The 19,116-nt window shown below is 40.6% G+C and overlaps 2 protein-coding genes across 5 annotated transcripts; both read right to left on the bottom strand.

Annotated features, from left to right (window-relative positions):
- Positions 1-527: 527 nt before the first annotated feature.
- ubxn11 (UBX domain protein 11) lies at positions 528-5,340 on the bottom strand. Its single transcript, XM_086078875.1, has 14 exons — positions 5,180-5,340; positions 4,944-4,969; positions 4,760-4,852; positions 4,181-4,281; positions 4,056-4,107; positions 3,333-3,409; positions 3,184-3,268; positions 2,907-3,118; positions 1,808-1,885; positions 1,612-1,735; positions 1,437-1,540; positions 1,266-1,339; positions 754-903; positions 528-678 (listed from the first exon to the last, which is right to left on the bottom strand). The coding sequence occupies exons 1-14, from the start codon at positions 5,248-5,250 to the stop codon at positions 528-530; spliced, it is 1,398 nt and encodes a 465-aa protein (XP_085935001.1). The 5' UTR covers positions 5,251-5,340.
- Positions 5,341-5,694: 354 nt separating this feature from the next.
- cep85 (centrosomal protein 85) lies at positions 5,695-18,268 on the bottom strand. 4 transcript variants are annotated; one of them, XM_086079235.1, is made up of 14 exons: positions 18,130-18,268; positions 17,321-17,377; positions 16,881-17,012; positions 12,905-13,662; positions 12,196-12,323; positions 11,386-11,503; positions 11,092-11,277; positions 10,599-10,751; positions 8,875-9,029; positions 8,169-8,286; positions 7,994-8,044; positions 7,800-7,907; positions 7,458-7,701; positions 5,695-7,385 (listed from the first exon to the last, which is right to left on the bottom strand). In XM_086079235.1, exons 2-14 carry the CDS (start codon positions 17,358-17,360, stop codon positions 7,222-7,224), a joined length of 2,355 nt encoding a protein of 784 aa, XP_085935361.1. In that variant the 5' UTR covers positions 17,361-17,377; positions 18,130-18,268; the 3' UTR covers positions 5,695-7,221. The 4 variants fall into 4 exon arrangements, with proteins under 4 accessions (XP_085935361.1, XP_085935362.1, XP_085935363.1 ...); XM_086079236.1 differs by lacking the exon at positions 18,130-18,268 and adding an exon at positions 17,503-17,810; XM_086079237.1 differs by lacking the exons at positions 16,881-17,012; positions 17,321-17,377; positions 18,130-18,268 and adding an exon at positions 14,053-14,281.
- Positions 18,269-19,116: the final 848 nt, after the last annotated feature.

Below are 19,116 nucleotides of genomic sequence, written 5' to 3'. Positions count from 1 at the left end.
TATTGATTGGTATTTGTCAACTATTTTCACATTTTTCAGTATTAATCAAATGCTTTATCTAATTGTCATATTAACATAACAAAAAGTTTTGTTTTTGTCCACGCATAAACCCCTTTGATAGAAAAGTTTTTGCAGATCTGTCTTTCACAAGCTATCATCAGACAACAGAGAATAACAGGAACACATGGAAAATAAAAGTACAGTCAGAACAGGGAAGTTAGCATACAAACATAAGAGGATAATCCATGTACTCATTCAGAATGTACCTTTTTGTCTCCCTTCTCCGACACACCTGATTCAATGATCAGGATTGCTATCAGGTTTCTCCAGAGCTTGCCGATGAGCCGATCATTTGAATCAGCTGTGATGGAGGAGGGAGGCCTCTAAAACAGGCAGGTCTGCAGGCCTGCGGCTCTCAAGGACCATGGTTCCCTACCCCCGGTGTTGTGTATCTACATGTAAAGTGTGCACAAATGTCACAGACAAGAGTAAAATACGACGTTTAAAGAAACAAAAAGTCATCTTATTTAGTTGGATGTTTTATTTGTGTTTTTCCTTCCTCGCAGAAGAAGAGTAACATTGGTCGTGAGCCCACATGACCCAAGCGTTTGGCAGTCATCATGGTAGTGACACTGAGGGTATGCACTGATAATGTCATAGCCAGCCAGGTCATGACCCCTGTAAAGGAATCAATTGCAGCAAACATGAGCGGGCATGTTGATTCTAACATAGTACCGAAATATTTAAGCTTACCTATGTGTGTCCAGATGTTGCCTGAGGTGGCCCACGGTCTCGGAGAGGCACATTTTCAGTACGTAAGTGCGATCGCCATCCTCTGACTTGACCTTAAATGTGACGATGTTGCGTGGAGACGAAGGCCGGTCAGAGGTGATTGTGGGCGTGCTTGAAAAAGTGACAAGATGTCGTGTTATGATAATTGCAGACTTTGTTCAAATATTATGTTTTGGGAGGTAGTTTTTGTTTTTTTACATAACTTTTAAGCCAGACCACATTAGATTGCAGGTTTGTCTAAAGCAGAGGTGGGAGTCCTGCAGGTTTTGCATGTTGCCCTTCTCCAACACAGCTGATATATGATCAGCTCATCAGCAAGCTCTGCATAAGCCTGATAACAATCCTGTTGATTGGAATAAGCTTGTGTTGGAAGTGAGAAACCTCCAAAACCTGCAGGACTCCGGCCCCTCGGGGACCGAGATTGCCCACCTCTGGTCATAAAGAGTACCAATAAATGATAACCTTGTGACTACCTGTCCTTCATTGCTTGCAGTGCTGGTGTATCAACAGTGATAGCTGAGCAGTTGTTGCGTGTGTCAGATGAGCCCTAGGGAAAAGATGAGCCGCAATTGGGAAATTCTGTACAGGTCACATGATTAATCACCTGTGCACAGGCCCATTTCTTGGAATGATGCCGTTCAAACCTGCAAAGTTGTCCGCACAGAGTCCCTGATGTTCATCACTCGACCCGCCTTCACCACCACTTGTGGCAGCCTGTTCAGGAATTGATTTGTGCTTAATGGCTTAGCTGTGAAACAAACAAACACATGATTGGTTATTAATGGATTTCAAACTCTGTGACATTAGTGCAGGACCAACCAGGACACTGCGAGCCGACTCTGACTGGCGATTCCTCTTTTTTCTCTCGCACAGCATGGCCTTTACCAGGAAATTTATCGCATGGTTTTCTGAGGACAAATTCCTCATCTCGTCTGTCATGGGCCTTGTGTGACAAAACACAGAGAAGTTTTCCATTTAAGTGTTGAAGTGGAGTGGCAACATGATGGGTACACACCTCAAAAGGCACACCATCTGGAAATCTGCCTTGAAGCTCAGATGGGAAATAGCCTTCCATCAGATCCTGCATGCATTGCTGCAAGGAGAACCAAACATCCCAAAAAGAGCCAGATTTCATGAAAAGGCTACGCTCCTTGTTCGAAGTCAACCCAAACAACCCCCCAAAAAACTCTTGGCAATATGTTCTATGCGGCCCCACTAAATATGGTATTCTGGTTAATTCATTCACTACCATTGACGGCTATAGACGTCAAAAATTAATTTGAACTATATTAGTTTAATTTTTTTTTCCACTTTTGTTAACAAGAGTATGAAAACCTAGATTTTTTTTTATTGTGCATTTATAACAGATATACAATTTGTGATTAATCGATTAATTACAATTGTAAAAATTTTTAGCGTTTGACCCTCATCATTTTTTATAATCTTTTCTTTTCTTTTTTTAATTAGGGGCATTAGGCGATGAACATTTTTAATTGTAATTAATCACATGACTTCACTAGTTAACTCAAGATTAATCACAAATTTCATATCTGTTCTAAATGTACAATAAAAAAAAATCTAGGTTTTCATACTCTTGTTAACAAAAGTGGAAAAAAATGTGAAACTAATAGTTCAAATTAATTTTTGACGTCTATAGCCGTCAATGGCAGTAAATGAGTTAATATTTCGTAAGTGGAATATGAGTTTAGCAGCAAAATCCAGTCGTTTTTATTTATATCATAAGGCGGCCATTTTGCCACTTACTGTTGAGTGAAAATGATAACCAATCACAGCTCACCTGTTTTCTGAAGCTGAGCTGTGATTGGTCGTTGCCTGAAACCTGAGCAACTGTGATGTCATTTTTACTCGACAGCAAGTGGCAAAATGGCCGCTCCCTGAGATGGATTATAACGGCTGGATTTTGCTTCATAACTCATAATCTCCAAATGTAGTATTAATCATAATGTCATGTTTAGACTAGTAACGTCACATATATTATTGTCAAGAAATGTTTAAGGTTGACCTCCCCTTTAAGAACTGCCTGCAATAGAGTCTGAAAGGCATTTGGAGCTTGGATCAAGTATTATAGCGCCATCTTGTCTTAACAAGCTAACCTGCGTGCTGTTCTCCTGATAGGAGCGGAAAGGTCCGTTGAACATGACAATTCCGTTTCTGTAGAGCTTCAGTTGCACGGGATCGTTTCGAGCCAACTGCGCCCCCGTAGGTGTGGATTGTATGAATGGTTCCCCTGCCAGGATGTTCAGCTCCTTAATGGTCTGCATCACAAGGTCAAAATCCATATGGAAATTCTGCACGACAGAGGTCCCTGCAAGGAGGTAGTATACCCAGCATGTTAGCAGCCCTTTTAGTTGAAAAGTAGGTGGCTTGTACCTGTGACAAAGCTGTTTGGTTGCTGTGCTGCATTAGTGAGCTTCCTGTTTCCTACCCAGATCAAACCGTAGTCATTCAGGAAGCTCTGAAGAGAGTGACGGAAAAATTACTAAAATGAATCGTTTGGAAAAGTTTTGATAAAAACGCACCTCCATGTCATCCACTTGGTGCTGTAGCTGTTCGCACCTTCTTTCAAGATGACTGCAACTTTCAACATGGCCACGCCCTGTCATAAAATATACGCCACAAATTCAGAGAAAGAATTAGGGCTGCACAATATATCGAAAAAATATTGATATCGCGATAGGGGACCATGCAATATGCATATCGCAAAGACATGCAATAAGTTTGTGCACTCTAAAAACAGTTGGGTCAAAAATAACCCAACTATGGGTAAAAAATGGACCGATCCTCTACTTGGGTCAATTTGACCCAACTTTGAGTCAAGAAATTGGTCTTTTAGTGTAAAACAACTCGTAAATATTGGTTAGATCCTTTACTTGGTTCCAAAAAACTGGGTCATTTTGTATAAAACAACCCAGAAAGTTGGGTCAAATTGATCCATAAATAAATGTGGATCGGTCAATTTTTTATTATTATCCATAATTGGGTTACATTTGACCCAACTGTTTTTAGAGTGAATAGTTTAATTATTTAATAATTAATTAGGATTATATTGAGTTTGCTTATTTTGCCGCATTATTTTTTTTAATTCTTTCATTAGATAATAAAAATGTCATTTCTTTAGGTACATGTTAAATATCGCAATAATAGCGATATTGCTATATTCAGCAACTATATCGCATATCGCATGATTTTCCAATATCGTGCAGCCTTAGAAAGAATTATTTCATAACATTTTGAGTGATTACCTGATTCTTGCTGAGCTTTCAGTTTCTCCCTCAAAATCAAAATAACATTGTCCTGCCAAAGAATAAAGAGATTGTGTTGTGAGTGACGGGTTCTGTTCTTCATCATAACAAACAAGAGTGATCACCTTGCGCACCATCTCTTCTTTTTGGCTTGTGACCTTCCTCTCAAGCAGGGACAGTCGCTGCATCATGGAAGACATCAGCTCAAAGTCGCTTGGCACAACACCTGAGTTTTCACGGTATAAAATGGGGGTGGGTTTTTCATACCAGGAAGTACTCTGAAGACTTGTAAAAATACTACACAACGATCAAATAAATCCAACCGGTGTAACACACAATGACAATGAAATTCTTTGAAACTTGCATTTTTTTCCCAGTGGCCAGCTGAACTTCAGCTCGAGAAGATTGGAGACTATGATTTTGAAAACTCAGCTCAACTCGTTTACTTTTGTTGAACACATTTTCTCAGTGCTTCTTAATAGGTAGCATACTGTACGATGTTGAATAGGTACGAGAAAAGAAAACTTCTCTCTACTTTAACCACTTGATCCCTACAGTATCTCTCAAAAGTTTGCAGTTTGTAATTGTGTATAACTTAGTTCACTATATTATACTTAGTGATTCTAAAATTGTGTTTGACTCATCAAAAATAAGCATTATAACCTTTGCAAATACAGTTCTCATACTTGTTCATCTGCCTTTACCTTTCTTAGATGCTTTTAACTTGATAAAGTTCGCATCACTTGGTCGAGTGGGACTGGCCACCGGAGGACTTGGGTCATCCAGAACCTGAGATTCTAATTTAAAGGGTTAAAAAAATAAAAAATAAAAGAAAGAAAGAAAGATCTGATACATATTGTAGTTCGTTTATTGTGATCTGCAGCTTACCTGTTGGCAGATGATCTCTTTTGTCCCTGTAGGACAAAAACACTTAAAATCTGTATTCACCATTGATTTTTAGGGTAGGATTTGACCCAAAGTTACTGTGAACACGTTTATTGAATGCAATGGAATACTGTAACAATGTTTATAAAAGCGCTTTAGGGTCACGTGACATATTTCCCCGGAAGTCTCCTGAACGTAATGCTGTATAAATATTTTAGTCAACTTGTGTTACTGCTTACCGTCTATCATTTTCGTCACACTGAAGCGGGATGCGCCTCGTTTTCTTAAGCATCGACAAAGGCGAACTCATGACTGGACTGGAGAATGAGGCTTTCTTGGAGCTTATTTTTAATGTTTGTAGTGTGTTGCCAGCAGCAACACACGAGCCAGCGAGCGAGCTAACCGGAAATGGTTCTGTGCACGCGCCACTATTTCTATGGTTATTTTTTTGACGCAATAAATTACGTCACAGATCAAGTTATTTGCAAAACTTAAGTTTTAAAGACAATTACGCACGTGTGATGATGTCAGTTTGTAAAGGTTCAGTTTTCATGTAAACCTCCACATTTAACACAAATACAGAGACCCCACATTTCTCCCCAAACTGTGCTTGAACTGTACATAAATGCATCGATTTGTCATTGACGTGTCACTGCGAGGTGTGACGTGTAAATATTTAGTTAATTAGTACGTTCATGCATTGAATTTTATAGAAACTTACTACACACATTAAGGCTACAAATAAGTCTCAAAGTCAATGACCAAAATGTAACATCTTTATTTCTAAAATAGGGGAATACAAAGGACCAAAGGTATGACCATATAAACAATTATCCCTTTTGAAAAACTCGAGAGATATTAAGGCATGCAGAGCCTGACTTTCAATTTTGTGCATCTTAAGGTTAAAAGGTCCCATGAAATGGCTTGTGTCCTGGATAATTATTGCATATTTGTGCATGAAAAGTCCCTTTTCATTCCCTTTAAAGTTAAAGTCTGCTTAAAATGGCTTGCTCTATGTAAGGGAAAACTTGAGAAAATCTATTAAAAACGCTGTGAAATAACTCGGGGGGGGGGGGGGGGGCGATCCAGCCAGCCCTATGCTCATCACGTAGGATTAAAACATGTCCCTTTTAACACAGCTGAACAAACTCGTAACATCAGGTCATAATACGGAAACAAAGCCAACACTTCATGGAACCTTTGCACATTGTTAATGTCAAGCGAATTATTACAGCAACATATTAGGAGGCCCACAACATGTCCACACTCAGTCCAGAGAAGAATAAATAAATACTGAAGGTGAATACGGTTTCTCACTCATATATTCATTCACCTAATGAGTGAGCCACTACTTTAACATTAAGATCTACATGGCAACAGATATACATGGGCTAATATAGAACGGCACACGTTTAAGCGGGGAAAGCTAACATCCTACATCATCTCCTACATTCAGAGTCAGGGAATGTATGGACTGTCATCCTAGTGGCTGATGCTCAGGGAGAAATGTCATACTGGAAGAACGAGCTGTGAGCAGCCTCTGATTGGTCTAAAATGAATGAAAACCGTAAGCAAAAATATGAAAGAAAGGCACCCGATGGTGTTCCGGTCTACAGCAGAGGTGGACGGAGGGGTTGGATAAGGATTGGGGGGGGGGTCAGCGGGGGCGAAAGCATTCCGACTTCGCACAACCGCCTCGACCAGCTTTCTTTGGTTTGAACAGACGAAGGCGCGCTGGTGTAGAACGCTGGTTTGGTACAAAGTCTTCTACATCACAACACAGCAGATGTTTCACTTGTCACCATTTTAAATAATGGCATGGTGGCAACATCTTCATGACAAAATGTATTTCTAGTTGATTGTCAACCGCTTCTTAGATCTTTTCCCCCAAAGAGGGAAATCTAGAGTTAAATAAATATTTCTGGGACTTTTACACAAGTCTATCTAGCCACTAAAGTGAAAAAGGTTTAAGACTGTTTGGTAAATGATAGAATAGTCACATTAAAATAAACAAATATTCAAGGATCAAGCATTAGAGGTAAGTTATTTTCTGTTAGCCCTTGGACTGAAATAGCTGAACTTAACAGTAGGATGGGAAGACTGTGCTACAAGCAGGCTCGAAAATTGACATATAGTCAGTCAAAAGAAGCCAAAAATAATTTAGGCTTTCCTTTGCATTCCAAGAAAACCGAAACCCGCTCCGCATCCTGACATTCAGTAACCAGGCTTGAAGGTCAAGCCCGATTTTTTTTTTTTGCTCCTGAGGTGAAACGGGGCAAAGCTATTGGGTGATGCAGTTTTCGCCCATGTCTTGTGCGTAGCGGTCCAGTATTAGGTTACGTAGCTCCTCCACATCACGACGAAGCTGTTGCGCTTCGACCAGCTTCTTGTGTAGCACCTCTGGACTTATCCAGTCCTCGTCGTGCTCCCCCATTGGAATGGGTGCTACAAAAACAAACATATAAAAAAAATCTTAGAATCACCAAAAACAGAAGGAAAGGCTTAATTTAAGCTTACATGTGAGACCGAGCAGAAGGGAGAGGTTAGGGTCTTGTCCCTGAGCTCTCTGGGTCAAAATGCTGCACACGGAGCGCAAGTCGCCGAGGCAGGAAGCAAGTTCCTTGTGGAGCTGCTGTGTCAGGCGAGCCCCGGTCGGCTGCAGAGTCGAGGAGGCCTCGTTGGTGTTCTTCTGCTCTGACTCACTCATCTGCTCCTGCAGGGTCAGGTTCTGCTCCATCAGTTCCTGGTTTTGGGAAGACAGCTAGAAGAAAGCGGCTAGAGTAAGCTTTAGCCTAACATTAAATACATTTTCTGCAATCTAAGCAACTAATAGGTTGTTTCGGAATGCAATTATCTAACCTCTTTCATGGCTATGTGGAGCTCAGACATGTTTTGCTCTTTGGCCAACACATCCTCTCTTAGAGCTTGCGATGCGTTTTCTTCCTGGGATAACTGCACCTCCAAAGCCTGCAGAGGACAAATAAAAATAAAAGCTTAAAAAGACGGCAGTAACTTAAGAAAGTCATTTACAAGGCACACAAGTGGTCAGTTACTTGAATCTGGGAACCCAGTTGCTCCATCATCCGATGTTGTTTCTCAATAACCTGTCAAGAAAATAGGGAACGTTGATGATATTGTCATACATCTTGTAAATATGTTGTTTGGTTAAAAAAGCAGTTCTTAGAATTACAATTTAATTCCTGGGCTATACATGAAAACACAGCAAACCTTCTTGAGTTTTTGATGTTCCTCTCTTAAAGTATTGTTCTCTCCTCTCAGCTTCTCGATGTCCAGAGATGGCAGACGGGCTCCATCTTCAAGGCCCTGTTGCACCCGCTGCTGCATGCTGAAGAAAATGCATAGAAAACACTGTCACCTTTTTATACTTATAGCAAAGAGCAGCGTATACACACACACACCAAGGTTATTTTAGTTAATGAAAACCAAAGAAAAAACTGAAGAAAAAAAATAATTTAAACGAGAGATAACTAACTGAAATTAAATTGTATGTCTACTAGCAAAAATACCCATTTTCATTTTGTCCATTTCGTACATGAGCTTTCGGCTTACTTTACATGTATTTATTTCAATATTACTGTACAGAAGCGAGGTTGAAAAATCATTCAGGAATAGTATTTTACTTTATTATACAATACTTTTTTTTTGCCTTCCACTTGACAAATACGCCATATATAAAAATACAAAAATTCTCAAAACTAGTAAAAAAATAACTTAAAACGAATACAAATAAAATAAATACAACAAATAATTAATAAAAACTAACAAACCCGCTCTAAAATGTATTTACAATAAAATGCATTAAAAAACAAATGTCAAAACAAAATAAACAACTATAATGGAGAATCCAAAACTATTATGACCTTGATACACACAGTGTGTACTTTACTACATGTGTTTGTGCTTGCACACATACTCAGTAATAGTGGTCAGCAGATCTCTCTCCCTTCGTTTCTGCTGCTCCAGCTGTGCGTCCTTTTCTTGAAGTTGTGAGCCCGTTGCCTCTAAAGAGGCCTCCAGCTCTTTTACTTTCTCTTGCAGCCGAGCTGCCTGCTGCTCGGCCTCCTGAAGCTAAGGCAAAAACATATTTCATAAACAACAAAGATCAGGTTAAGCCTGGTTCACACGGCAGGAGAATTGGCCCGATTTTAGCCCCGAATTTCCCGTCCCGACAATCGTAAGGACGCGCCGACACGCAAACGATAATCTTAACAGATAATCCTGCCGTGTGTGTTGACACCACACACAGCGCATCCCGATATCAGCGCTCAGAAGGATCTCCGACTTGAAATCGGGGATATTCAACATGTTGGATTGCTTTGGCCTGACTTCGCTCCGTGTGCCCCGAGGACAAACCGCCATGCAGCCGGTTGACAGTGACGTGCAGCCAATCAGAAAGCGAGCCGGCGAGGAAGCCGGTGGGGAATCCAAAATCAAAACAGTCATAACGCAGCAGAAAGTCCGTTCTTGCGCTATTACACTCTTTTTTTAAATTATTATTCAATGTTATTTTTTATACACGCACACACAGACTACACAAATCAATGTGGTCTTCGGGTGGGACACGAACCCGCGCTGCCAGCACCGGGCCGCCGCTGCCGCCCAGAGTCCATTTACACTCCCTTTTCTTTTTATGCCGCTTTTTCGCCTGAAAACCAGTCGCGTCCTGCATGTTTGTTGACTCGGAGGTCACGTTTAATATCGAGTTTTTTTCCAGGCTTCCCGTCACATTCATGAATGAACTCAGCTCTCTGCACAATCAACACTCCACACACGGTACGTTCAAAACTGTTATTACCGTGATTTTTTTCTCTTCACGTGTGGTGTCTCTCAGTTTGGAAGTCGGTCGACAGTTTTAAAATCTTGCCGTGTGAACCAGGCTTTAAAGGGGAATTCAACACACACTGTGGTCATATGTGACCTCACAAGTCTAAACATGACATTCTGATGAATATTACATTTGTGGAATACGAGTTACGCAGCAAAATCCAGCCGTTTTTATCCATCTCAATCTGAAGATGACTACGACCAATCACAGCTCACCTGTTTTCTGAAGCTGAGCTGCGATTGATTGTTACCTGAGAAACTGACTAGGTGAGCTGTGATTGGTCGTTGCCTGAAACCTGAGCAATTGTGATGTCATTTTCACTCGACAGCAAGTGGCAAAACGGCTGCCCCGTGAGATGGATTATAACGGCTGGCTTTTGCTTCATAACTCATATTCCCCAAATGTAGTATTAATCATAATGTCATGTTTAGACTAGTAACGTCACATATTTTACTGTCAAGAAATGCTTACGGTTGACCTCCCCTTTAAGAACTGCCTGCAATAGAGTCTGAAAGGCATTAGGAGCTTGGATCAAGTATTATAGCGCCATCTTGTCTTAACATGCTAACCTGCGTGCTGTTACCTGAGACCTGAGCAACTGTGATTGCAAGTGGCAAAATGGCTGCCTTTTGATGTTGATAAAAACTGCTGGATTTTGCTGCTTAACTCATAATTCACTAATGCAATATTAACCAGAATACTGTATTTAGATGAGTGGGGCTGCCTAAAACGTAACATTATTGTCAAGAATGTTTTGGGGGGGTTGACTTCCCCTTTAAGTTGCTTTCAGCTAAAACTTTAACTGTTCTTACCTCTTTGTTCTGGCTCTGGTAGTCCTCTAATGTTGGCAGGTCGGCCAGATAGCGTTCCAACGTCTCAATGCGCTGTTGATTCTCTCGTTTCAGCTCAGACTCCTTCTGACACTTCTTCTTCAGGTTGCTGATATGTTTGTCTCGGCACTTAATCTGCAAACACAGGCCACAATAATAAGTGTAGGAGAAAGAAGCAGGCCGAAGAGAACATGGGGGCCGCTGCTCGATCGAAATGCTGTCGTGTAAAATCACCTTTTAATCAAACGTCCTTAATTATGTCAAGTCACGAGTGTACTGTGACTTAGTGGCAAAATGCAAGTTTTCGACACCAAATAAATTGCAGAAGTGTATTTGCCGTTTTCAATTATCTTTTTTGCAAAATTTTTGGAGTAGTATGAACTCATTGACGTTCTTTTGTTTTCATAACCTTTTGTGGTTTACTAGCTTGCGAAACACACATTAAGGAAGCCAACCAAGACGGGTAAACACCCACCCTTTCTTCCTGTTTCTTCATCTCCTCTGTATGCCTCTCGCACGTCTCCTTCAGGTTTTCAGTCAGTCGGCGTGTCTCGGCCTCCACTGTGCCGAGCCTGCGCTCCGCCTCCGCCTTTTCCACGGTGGCACAGTCTGTGCGCTCGGCAAATTGTGCCCTCAGGAACGTGTTCTCCCTCTGAGCTTCCTGCAATGTTGTCATGTGAGTCACCACGAGGTCGGCACGGAAGCGCAGCATGTGAGAACAGCGATGGCAACGCAGGGCTTGCAGTGTGGTTTTGCACGAGTTACCCACCTGTAGCCGAAGCAAACACATATCTCCGAAGGGAGCGCCTCGGCCCAAGAAGGCTCCGTGGACCTGCATCTCACTTTCCCGCAGACGCTGCTCCAACTGGGTCATATGCTGCTTTTGTCTGCATAAATAAAATGGCATTAAAACCACTTGCTATAATCTGCACAGTAAATTTTACTCTAAAAAGACTATATTCGGTCCCAGTCTAAACGAGAGTAAACTTTACACTTGGAAGAGAGTAAAAAAAAAAATATATATATATATATATATATATATATATATATATATATATTCTCATTTATTTATTTAGAGTTGAGGAACGACCACAGGTGTCGAATCAACCCGCTGTGCCATGTCAGTCCTATTGTGTGTCAGTATATCCCTGGTGTCAGATGGAATCCTACCTCCGACCATTTTTAGTATCTTTTGGACACACCAGCAACAGGCATGGCATACCTCAAGTGATAGAGTGGTTGTCTCCCATGCTGGAGGTTGTGGGATTGTTCCTGAACCCTTGAGCGTGTTTTCATTTTTTTATTTTTTATTATATATAATATTTTACTCTCTTTTGAGTGTAAAGTTGAGTCTGTTTGGACTGGGACTGAATGTAGTCTTTTGCAGAGTAAAATTTACACTACAAAATTTACTGTGTGGGAGATATACATTGGGATTAGTGCTTAAACTACAGTCCCAGCTTCACACATTTAAATTTTTAGTTAGCGCAAGAAATAAAGAGGAGTGAATGGAAATAAGGCGGCAATGTTAAGGTAAGGTTAACCAAACACGAGTAGTAAAATGAGTGGAAACACTTGCCGCTCTATTATAAGCTCCTTCTCCTTTAGCAGTCCTTCACTGGCTTTCACCAGAGCGTCCCACTTTCCAGACTCCGAGTGCATGGCTGTGGGGTACAAAGACGGGTACTGGCCCACCCCAGCGCTCAACTGGGACAGAGAGACATAAACAGGACAATCACATGGATGTCATTTATTATACTATCATATTATAGTCTCCAGCCAGGAGATCAAGCCAACAGATTATTTGTTTTCACGACTATCACTTTATGAAAATTTGACAAGCGTATGAAAAATAACTACCAGTTAAGAATAATAAAAGACTAAAAACAGTTAACTCATGTGCAATGTGTGCCATGCAACATTTTTGTAAATTGCGTGTGGAAAACGTCATTCTAAAAAGAGATTTATAATCAAGTTAAATATTTTATAAATCAATTGACACACCAATTCTAGTGCATTTTACTTGTCTCATATCCTGCTTTTAAATAGGCCAATGTGTCTGCATGCCCCCAGGCTTTGTGTAGGGCTTTGTGTAGTCTAGCCCAACATTATTTTTCCAATGACGATCTCTGTGTCTGTCCCCATTTCATGTTCCAAAAACAAGGGTGTTCCACTGGACAATTGTGATGACCCTTTATCACCTCATGGAAACCACAATACAGTTTGTTTTTACAGGTATGAAGTCTTGTATTTGTATACGGACCTTGTAATATTGAATAACAGCATACCTGCATCTGTTCCACTTGCATGCGTATGCTGTCCATCTGTTGCTTATGTTGTTGTTGCTGCCAGCCCAATATTTCACCAGAGCGGTCATGGCGCACTGGATCGTACGTTTTGGTGCCTGCGTGTTCCCTCAACAGAGCCTGTGTCTGCAGGCTAAGCGGGCTCGCATAAACACCAACAGGCTGGCTGGACCTGGGATTGGCAGAGTTGTTGGGGATAGAAACACCGGGAAGAGAAACTGCGGGCCTGGTCTCGGGAAGAACTTTATAGTTGTGATCCGTGCCTCCTCTGTAAAGCTCAGACGCAAAGTCTGAGTTGTCTCTAATCCCTGTAGTCTGTAATCGGAGTCTGACATCAGGGCATAAACCCCCCAACAATGCTGACTGGTTCATGGTAGGTTCCACGGCAGGAGTGTCAAACCTCTGGCCCTCATCCATCCGTGTTTGATCCGTGGGGAAAAGCGAGTGGTCCAGCCCATTGACCAGGCTTCGATAGCGGCTCAGGCAGTCTGGCTTTGGCCCGGTGGGCTCGCTTCCCATACCGGGCTGGGCATCCAGGTTGGGTGAGGAAGCCGATTTGGAGAGACAGGATGATTTGGAGGTGGCGGCACTCGATGTTCTGGAGGTGGAGGAAGATCGGGACTCTTCCTGGGGCTTCGAGGCCAGGGCTCCGGCCGTAGATGGCATGACATGTGCCGTTGGTATCGGGATCTGACTGCGAATGGGCTGGAAAGAGGGGCTGCTCCTGGAACTGCAGAAATCTGTAACCCAATTAAAAATGGGTAAAATTAGCAACGCATTATCTCACTGTTCCATATACAGATGTACAGAAAAAGGATCAGAACAGAATACGGAGCACTGCAGGCTATTTGCACTATTTTAGTAGACACAGCAGTCAGTGTCTGTGGGTGGCCTACTTTGTTGTTGAATAATCAACCCTCTAATCCTCTGCATTGCATTACTGTCATTATAAAACCTATGTTTAACGGTTTAAGATTGTAATCGCAACACGATCAAAGTTTTGCAAGAACTAAGGAACGCCCTTAGATTACACATCATGTACACACCCAATTTACACTATTGAACCATTCCCAAAAAGTGTCTTCACATTATGCACAAAAAAAAAAATGCCAGACAATATCTTTACAAACCTCAGAGACCTGTTCAAGTCTTGTAAACAAGCAGTCATTCCAAGGCAACAAGCACATTAGTCGCATTGTATCGCTGAGCCGAGCAGAGCTGAGCGACGGGACCCTTTAAATCCAAAAAGACGTCTGAGGCGTGCATTTCTCAGCAACAGTGAATCACACCAAGAAGCAGAGCTGATAGCGAGAGTATTGTCCTCAAGCAGCCTGTGCCCAACACTGAGCAAACGCATCGAACTAGGCAAACACAGGAAAGGTTAGGGTATTTATAGCCCACCTCTCAAGTTACAGAGTGATCTGTGGGTGACGCTTATTTAAGCACCTTTCCTCCTCCCACTCACGCTAACACATCACAAGAGCACGGTCACTTTTGAAATGTGTTGTCTTGTTTGAACTACATCTTCCACAAACTAGGTACTATTTACAATCACAACAAAAAGTAGAAGAAAAGAGTGGAAATAAAAGGAAGCAAGCTTTCAATGATTAACTTCCAATGCAAAATAGACCTCTAGGGTTCCTGATTCTTGACTGACTAGAACAAGTCTAAACTACTCTATGAAATGTTTGCTCAGCACACATTCCTGCCTTTGTAAATTATGTATGTAATTATAGTTACCTGTCACTGTAAACCTGGCTAAATTCAAGGGAGCTACAATAGATAATCCAATTTTTAAAAAACGAAGGTTTTCGAAGAAAGATTTGTCATCTTATTTTAATTTCCACTCTATTCATGATGCACACCGTTTTATTTGCAACATGTCTTTACTGATGCTAAATTTGGACTTAATTGTTACATTGCTATACTTTGCTGTCAGTTTAAGTGGCATGAAGGCTAAGCTAAAACTTAACATTGTGTCAACTATTGTGACAAATGTCCAGATACACACTGACGCTCAGGCAAAAATGTGCAGACACAAGGCTTAAATGAAGTGCTTAACGAGGCACTGCATCACCATTTGTTTCAAACAAGCTTCACTCCTGCTGGGAATGTTGATGTTTTATGCGACCCAAGCTAAAGACGTGTGCCAAAAGTAAACATTGGACTCTCGGAGAACAAAAAGTGCTTTAAATCATGTAAAAATAATTGATTCAAAAGGTCTTTAACACACCACAAAATCTGTTATCTGGATGAACCTTAATTGCACAATAACCTTTACTGGTGAACTTAATTTGACCTTCTCTAAAACTTCTGCATACAATGTCAAACTGTTCAATGTTTCCTAACTTTGTTCTCTAACTAGGAGCAAAATTCAAAACAGGTGTTGAGCCATAAATCTACTAATACATTTCTCAGTTCAATTACAATTGGTATTTAAAGGGATACCCGACTCATTTAGCCATTCTCAAAGATAACATTTAATCTATAATGAATGTGGTAACTTCATTATTTTTCATATACAATTAGTACCTTTAAAAACACATTTTGTCACTTGCTGTCGACTGAAAATGACATCACAGGTGCTAAGGAAACAGGCAACGACAAATCACGGCTCAGTTTGCTAACGTCACATGACCAAACCCAGAAAACAGGTGAATTAATTGTATATGAAAAATAATGACATTATCAAATTAATTCTAGACAAAATGTTAACTTTTTTACTAAAATGGCTAAATGAGTCAAGTATCTCTTGAAACAGTCCACGTCATCATGCTGTTCATATTCTGAAATCATGAGACCAGGACAATGACTAGCAACTGATCAACAGTACCTTGCCATTGCAAGGTTTCAAACAGGATGTTCGCAGAGGGAAGTGGCCACGCACTGAGCTTAGAGTACCAGAGTGTCATTAGCAGGTTGCAACACAGATAGAGCAAGGTCAGACAAGAAAAGAAAAAAAACACCACTTGTGAATTTTGTCATTCAGCTCTTTGTCAGAGAAAGTACTGATACATTTACCAGTAACTTGGACATGTGCATTCAAAAGTTTAGAGAATGGTCAATTACATTTACCTGTGAAACTTATAGTGCATTTGAGTTGCATCCTGAAATTACAACCAAAAGCTGAACATTCAAAATGTTTGTGACTAGCTGAACTTTGACTTCCAATGCCGGTCAGATTACCCAATTCTCTTTAGTACCCCTTTTTTATTATTATTTTATTTGTTGACCTGTTTTCAAGCAACTCAAAATCAAGTTTAGTGTTTACATTAACTGAACATCTGAAACAACCTACACACAAAACTATATGCCCGTACACATACAGACGTGACACTGGGTAGCAAAAACACAGACATAAACAAATGTTATATTAAACATTGTGCACTGTTTAGTTGACCTGGACTGAACCCGCCACTCACACAACGCACCTCACCCTTATTCTGCTCACTGTCTGCATTAGCAGTTGTGATTTACATTTGTGTGCTTGGGTAGACATGTATGCGCAATCAACATATTTCATTGCTGTCAGGCTCGCGTTAAAAGGGTACATGTTGATCTGCCCATTTGTATCCACATTTGAAATAGGCCTTGAGATCTGAAGATTTACAATTCAATGTTTAATCTCTGAAGCTCCTATGACCCATATCTGAAGTGTGCCACGTGGGAGCAGAAAAAATGGAACATTGGAATTGCATCACTTGAACCATATTGTATAAATCCAACCATAAATAGGAATTAATTATAATATCCTTGTCCCGGAGCCTACAATCCTAAATCCTGACACATTATTGCTCTCATTTCACGTTCTTTTACAAATTCATTTATGTCTTTACAGTTACTGCAGGTAGCAGAAGTGAAAGTAAGGTAACTCCAGGAAGTGGTTTGACCTTGCAGTGGAAAAAAAGGGCTGCAATTGTAAAACACATCTGCAGTCGGAACCATAGGCAAAAGTCACCTTCTGTGCTGTCAGATGCTGATGTGCCAAGACCTGTGTCCCCACTGTCCGATGCTGCAGGCCGGCGGCCCAGGCGACTCAGGACCTTCTCTGACAAGTCCGGCGTATGCCACTCCATGTCAGCAAACCGTGCTGTACAGAAACATGACGAAGCTATTAAAACAGTAGTGATCAAAGTGTGGTATGAGTACCACTAGTGGTATGGTATGTGAAAGAATGCCTGAATTAATACAATTATAAACAAACTGATACATGTTACTGTTGTGTGTCTTTTTTCATTTTTTTTATCCAATACAGTACATTCACTAAGTATGCTCTACCTCTTTTTTTCATGAATATGTCGGCCCGCTACACTATAAATTTGAGTACCACTGCATTAGGAGATCTAGCTCAATTACATACATTAGAGATAAAAATTAATAATGATAAGACAAACCTACCAGCTGGTTTGGATCCAATGTATCTCTGTGAGGTTGTCATTCCATACAAGGCGTCACCTGAAAGAATTGTGTTTTTAATAGGGGGAAAATACACAAAAGTAGAGCATCGCTAAAACAGGTCCATCATGTGTTATCCAAGAACACATTGACAAAATCCAGTCTCAGCATTCAACACTGTTTACCATCAGGAGAATTTAACAGCTGCTTCGGGTCTCAACTTGACCTGGTGACTTCACTCCAAGGGACAGCAACGAAAATAACAACATGAACACGATGTACCGTTATTACACAATCGGTTTCCAAAACACGGACGCCCCCAAAAGACTTCAAGGAGAGCGCATAATAATGCCTCCCGTCCCTAATGAACAGACGTTGTCGCCAATCCCTTTGCATTAATCCGATCCTCTTTACTCGAGTCTAGCTAGTTAATACATAAATTCTTAACTCAAACAAAAAGGCAATCTACAGGCAGGATAACCACAACCACACTACCTGACTAACCATTTCCATCATTCTTACAACGAAAAGGTCTTGCTGAGTAAAATGTCGACAATGTTAGCAAATGTATGTCACTTGAATCCGACAACATAACAATTGCATCCCAATAACTCACAATAAACTGTGATGCGCTGCGACGTTAACCATTTAATCTTGTTAATCCATGACAAATCTGTTTCCGTCCAGCATGCTATGGCTAACATGCTACGGCTAAAAGCTCAACCAACGCCAGCTGCTACTTAATATCGCCGCTAAAACGTTTGCTTTTATCACGGACAGGTTGGCTGTCGAGAATAAAATGAGCTCGTTACCTTTCGCTCCTCATCGACGTAAATAGTTTTAAATCTCGGTTTGGGGTAGACAACCGAATCAGAAACATCCGCTGCGGTGGCAGTTGTTCCGCCACTTGTACGACTGCAGCGCGCTGATCGCACACGCACACAAAGCAGACGAAGCAACTAAGAGCGCTTGTTCAGTTTCACAGCGTTGTCCGTTGAACATCATCTGTTCGGTTATTGTCCTAAAATTGTCAAATAATCTATTGTCTTCTGGCTTTATTTGTTCAAATTCACATAAATTAAAAACAACCACAAAACATACGTCATATAAGTATTTTTAAGTTGTTACTAACATTCCAAGTCATATAAGTATTTTTAAGTTGTTACTAACATTCCACTGTCACTCAAAGAAGTGTGCTGGTGTTGAGCAGTTCATAAACGCGGCTAAAACACATAATCGAACTAACCTTAGAAAGTCGAGTCTACTTTGGGGGGGAAGACCCCAAAAGGTAAACTATTGTTAATAATAATAATAATAATAATAATAATAATAATAATAATAATAATAATAATAATAATAATAATAATAATAATTGGATACATAAATATCAGTCGCCTCAAATTTACAAAATTATCATCAGTGGACAATGTAATGTGTCTGAATGTCTTTATGTAACATTTCTAAACTAATGAGGAACATCACTGCGCACTTTGCGACTCCTCACTTGAGGTGTTCATTTAACTTCATTAAGCTATATGTCCCTTCCTATGGAGCATTCCTGCCCTTTCATCTGAGATGGTCGTCGGTCATTTAAACAGCATCCAAAGACATCACAGGCACAATCGCAGTAAAGTAACTAGAAACATTTCCGCGTAAAGTAATTATCAACTATTTGCAACAATTTACAAGAAGTGCTGCAAAGCATGCTGGAAAGTGCGTGTCCTTTTAAGAACATCAAAACAAACAATATATAAATTGTGCTTATATTTTTCACAAATGTTTGAACTGTGTTTTTAATA

This window comes from Leptonotus elevatus, chromosome 6, assembly GCF_054856555.1.
Source record: "Leptonotus elevatus isolate MCC_2025b chromosome 6, RoL_Lele_1.0, whole genome shotgun sequence".
In the NCBI taxonomy this organism is placed as follows: Eukaryota; Metazoa; Chordata; class Actinopteri; order Syngnathiformes; family Syngnathidae; genus Leptonotus; species Leptonotus elevatus.
This window is presented reverse-complemented; position numbering and strand designations above follow the sequence as displayed.

What these genes read in the sequence shown, in the direction of transcription:
- ubxn11 (XM_086078875.1), bottom strand. Translation starts at nt 5,250, where the DNA reads ATGAGTTCGCCTTTGTCGATGCTTAAGAAAACGAGGCGCATCCCGCTT. An exon ending in AGTCGGCTCGCAGTGTCCTG is followed by an intron (nt 1,541 to 1,611) that starts GTTGGTCCTGCA and finishes TTTGTTTCACAG; the next exon opens with CTAAGCCATTAAGCACAAAT. An exon ending in CTGTGCGGACAACTTTGCAG is followed by an intron (nt 1,340 to 1,436) that starts GTTTGAACGGCA and finishes TCTTTTCCCTAG; the next exon opens with GGCTCATCTGACACACGCAA.
- cep85 (XM_086079235.1), bottom strand. Translation starts at nt 17,360, where the DNA reads ATGACAACCTCACAGAGATACATTGGATCCAAACCAGCTG. An exon ending in ACCAGAGCCAGAACAAAGAG is followed by an intron (nt 9,030 to 10,598) that starts GTAAGAACAGTT and finishes TTTTTGCCTTAG; the next exon opens with CTTCAGGAGGCCGAGCAGCA. An exon ending in CTGCTGACCACTATTACTGA is followed by an intron (nt 8,287 to 8,874) that starts GTATGTGTGCAA and finishes CATTTTCTTCAG; the next exon opens with CATGCAGCAGCGGGTGCAAC.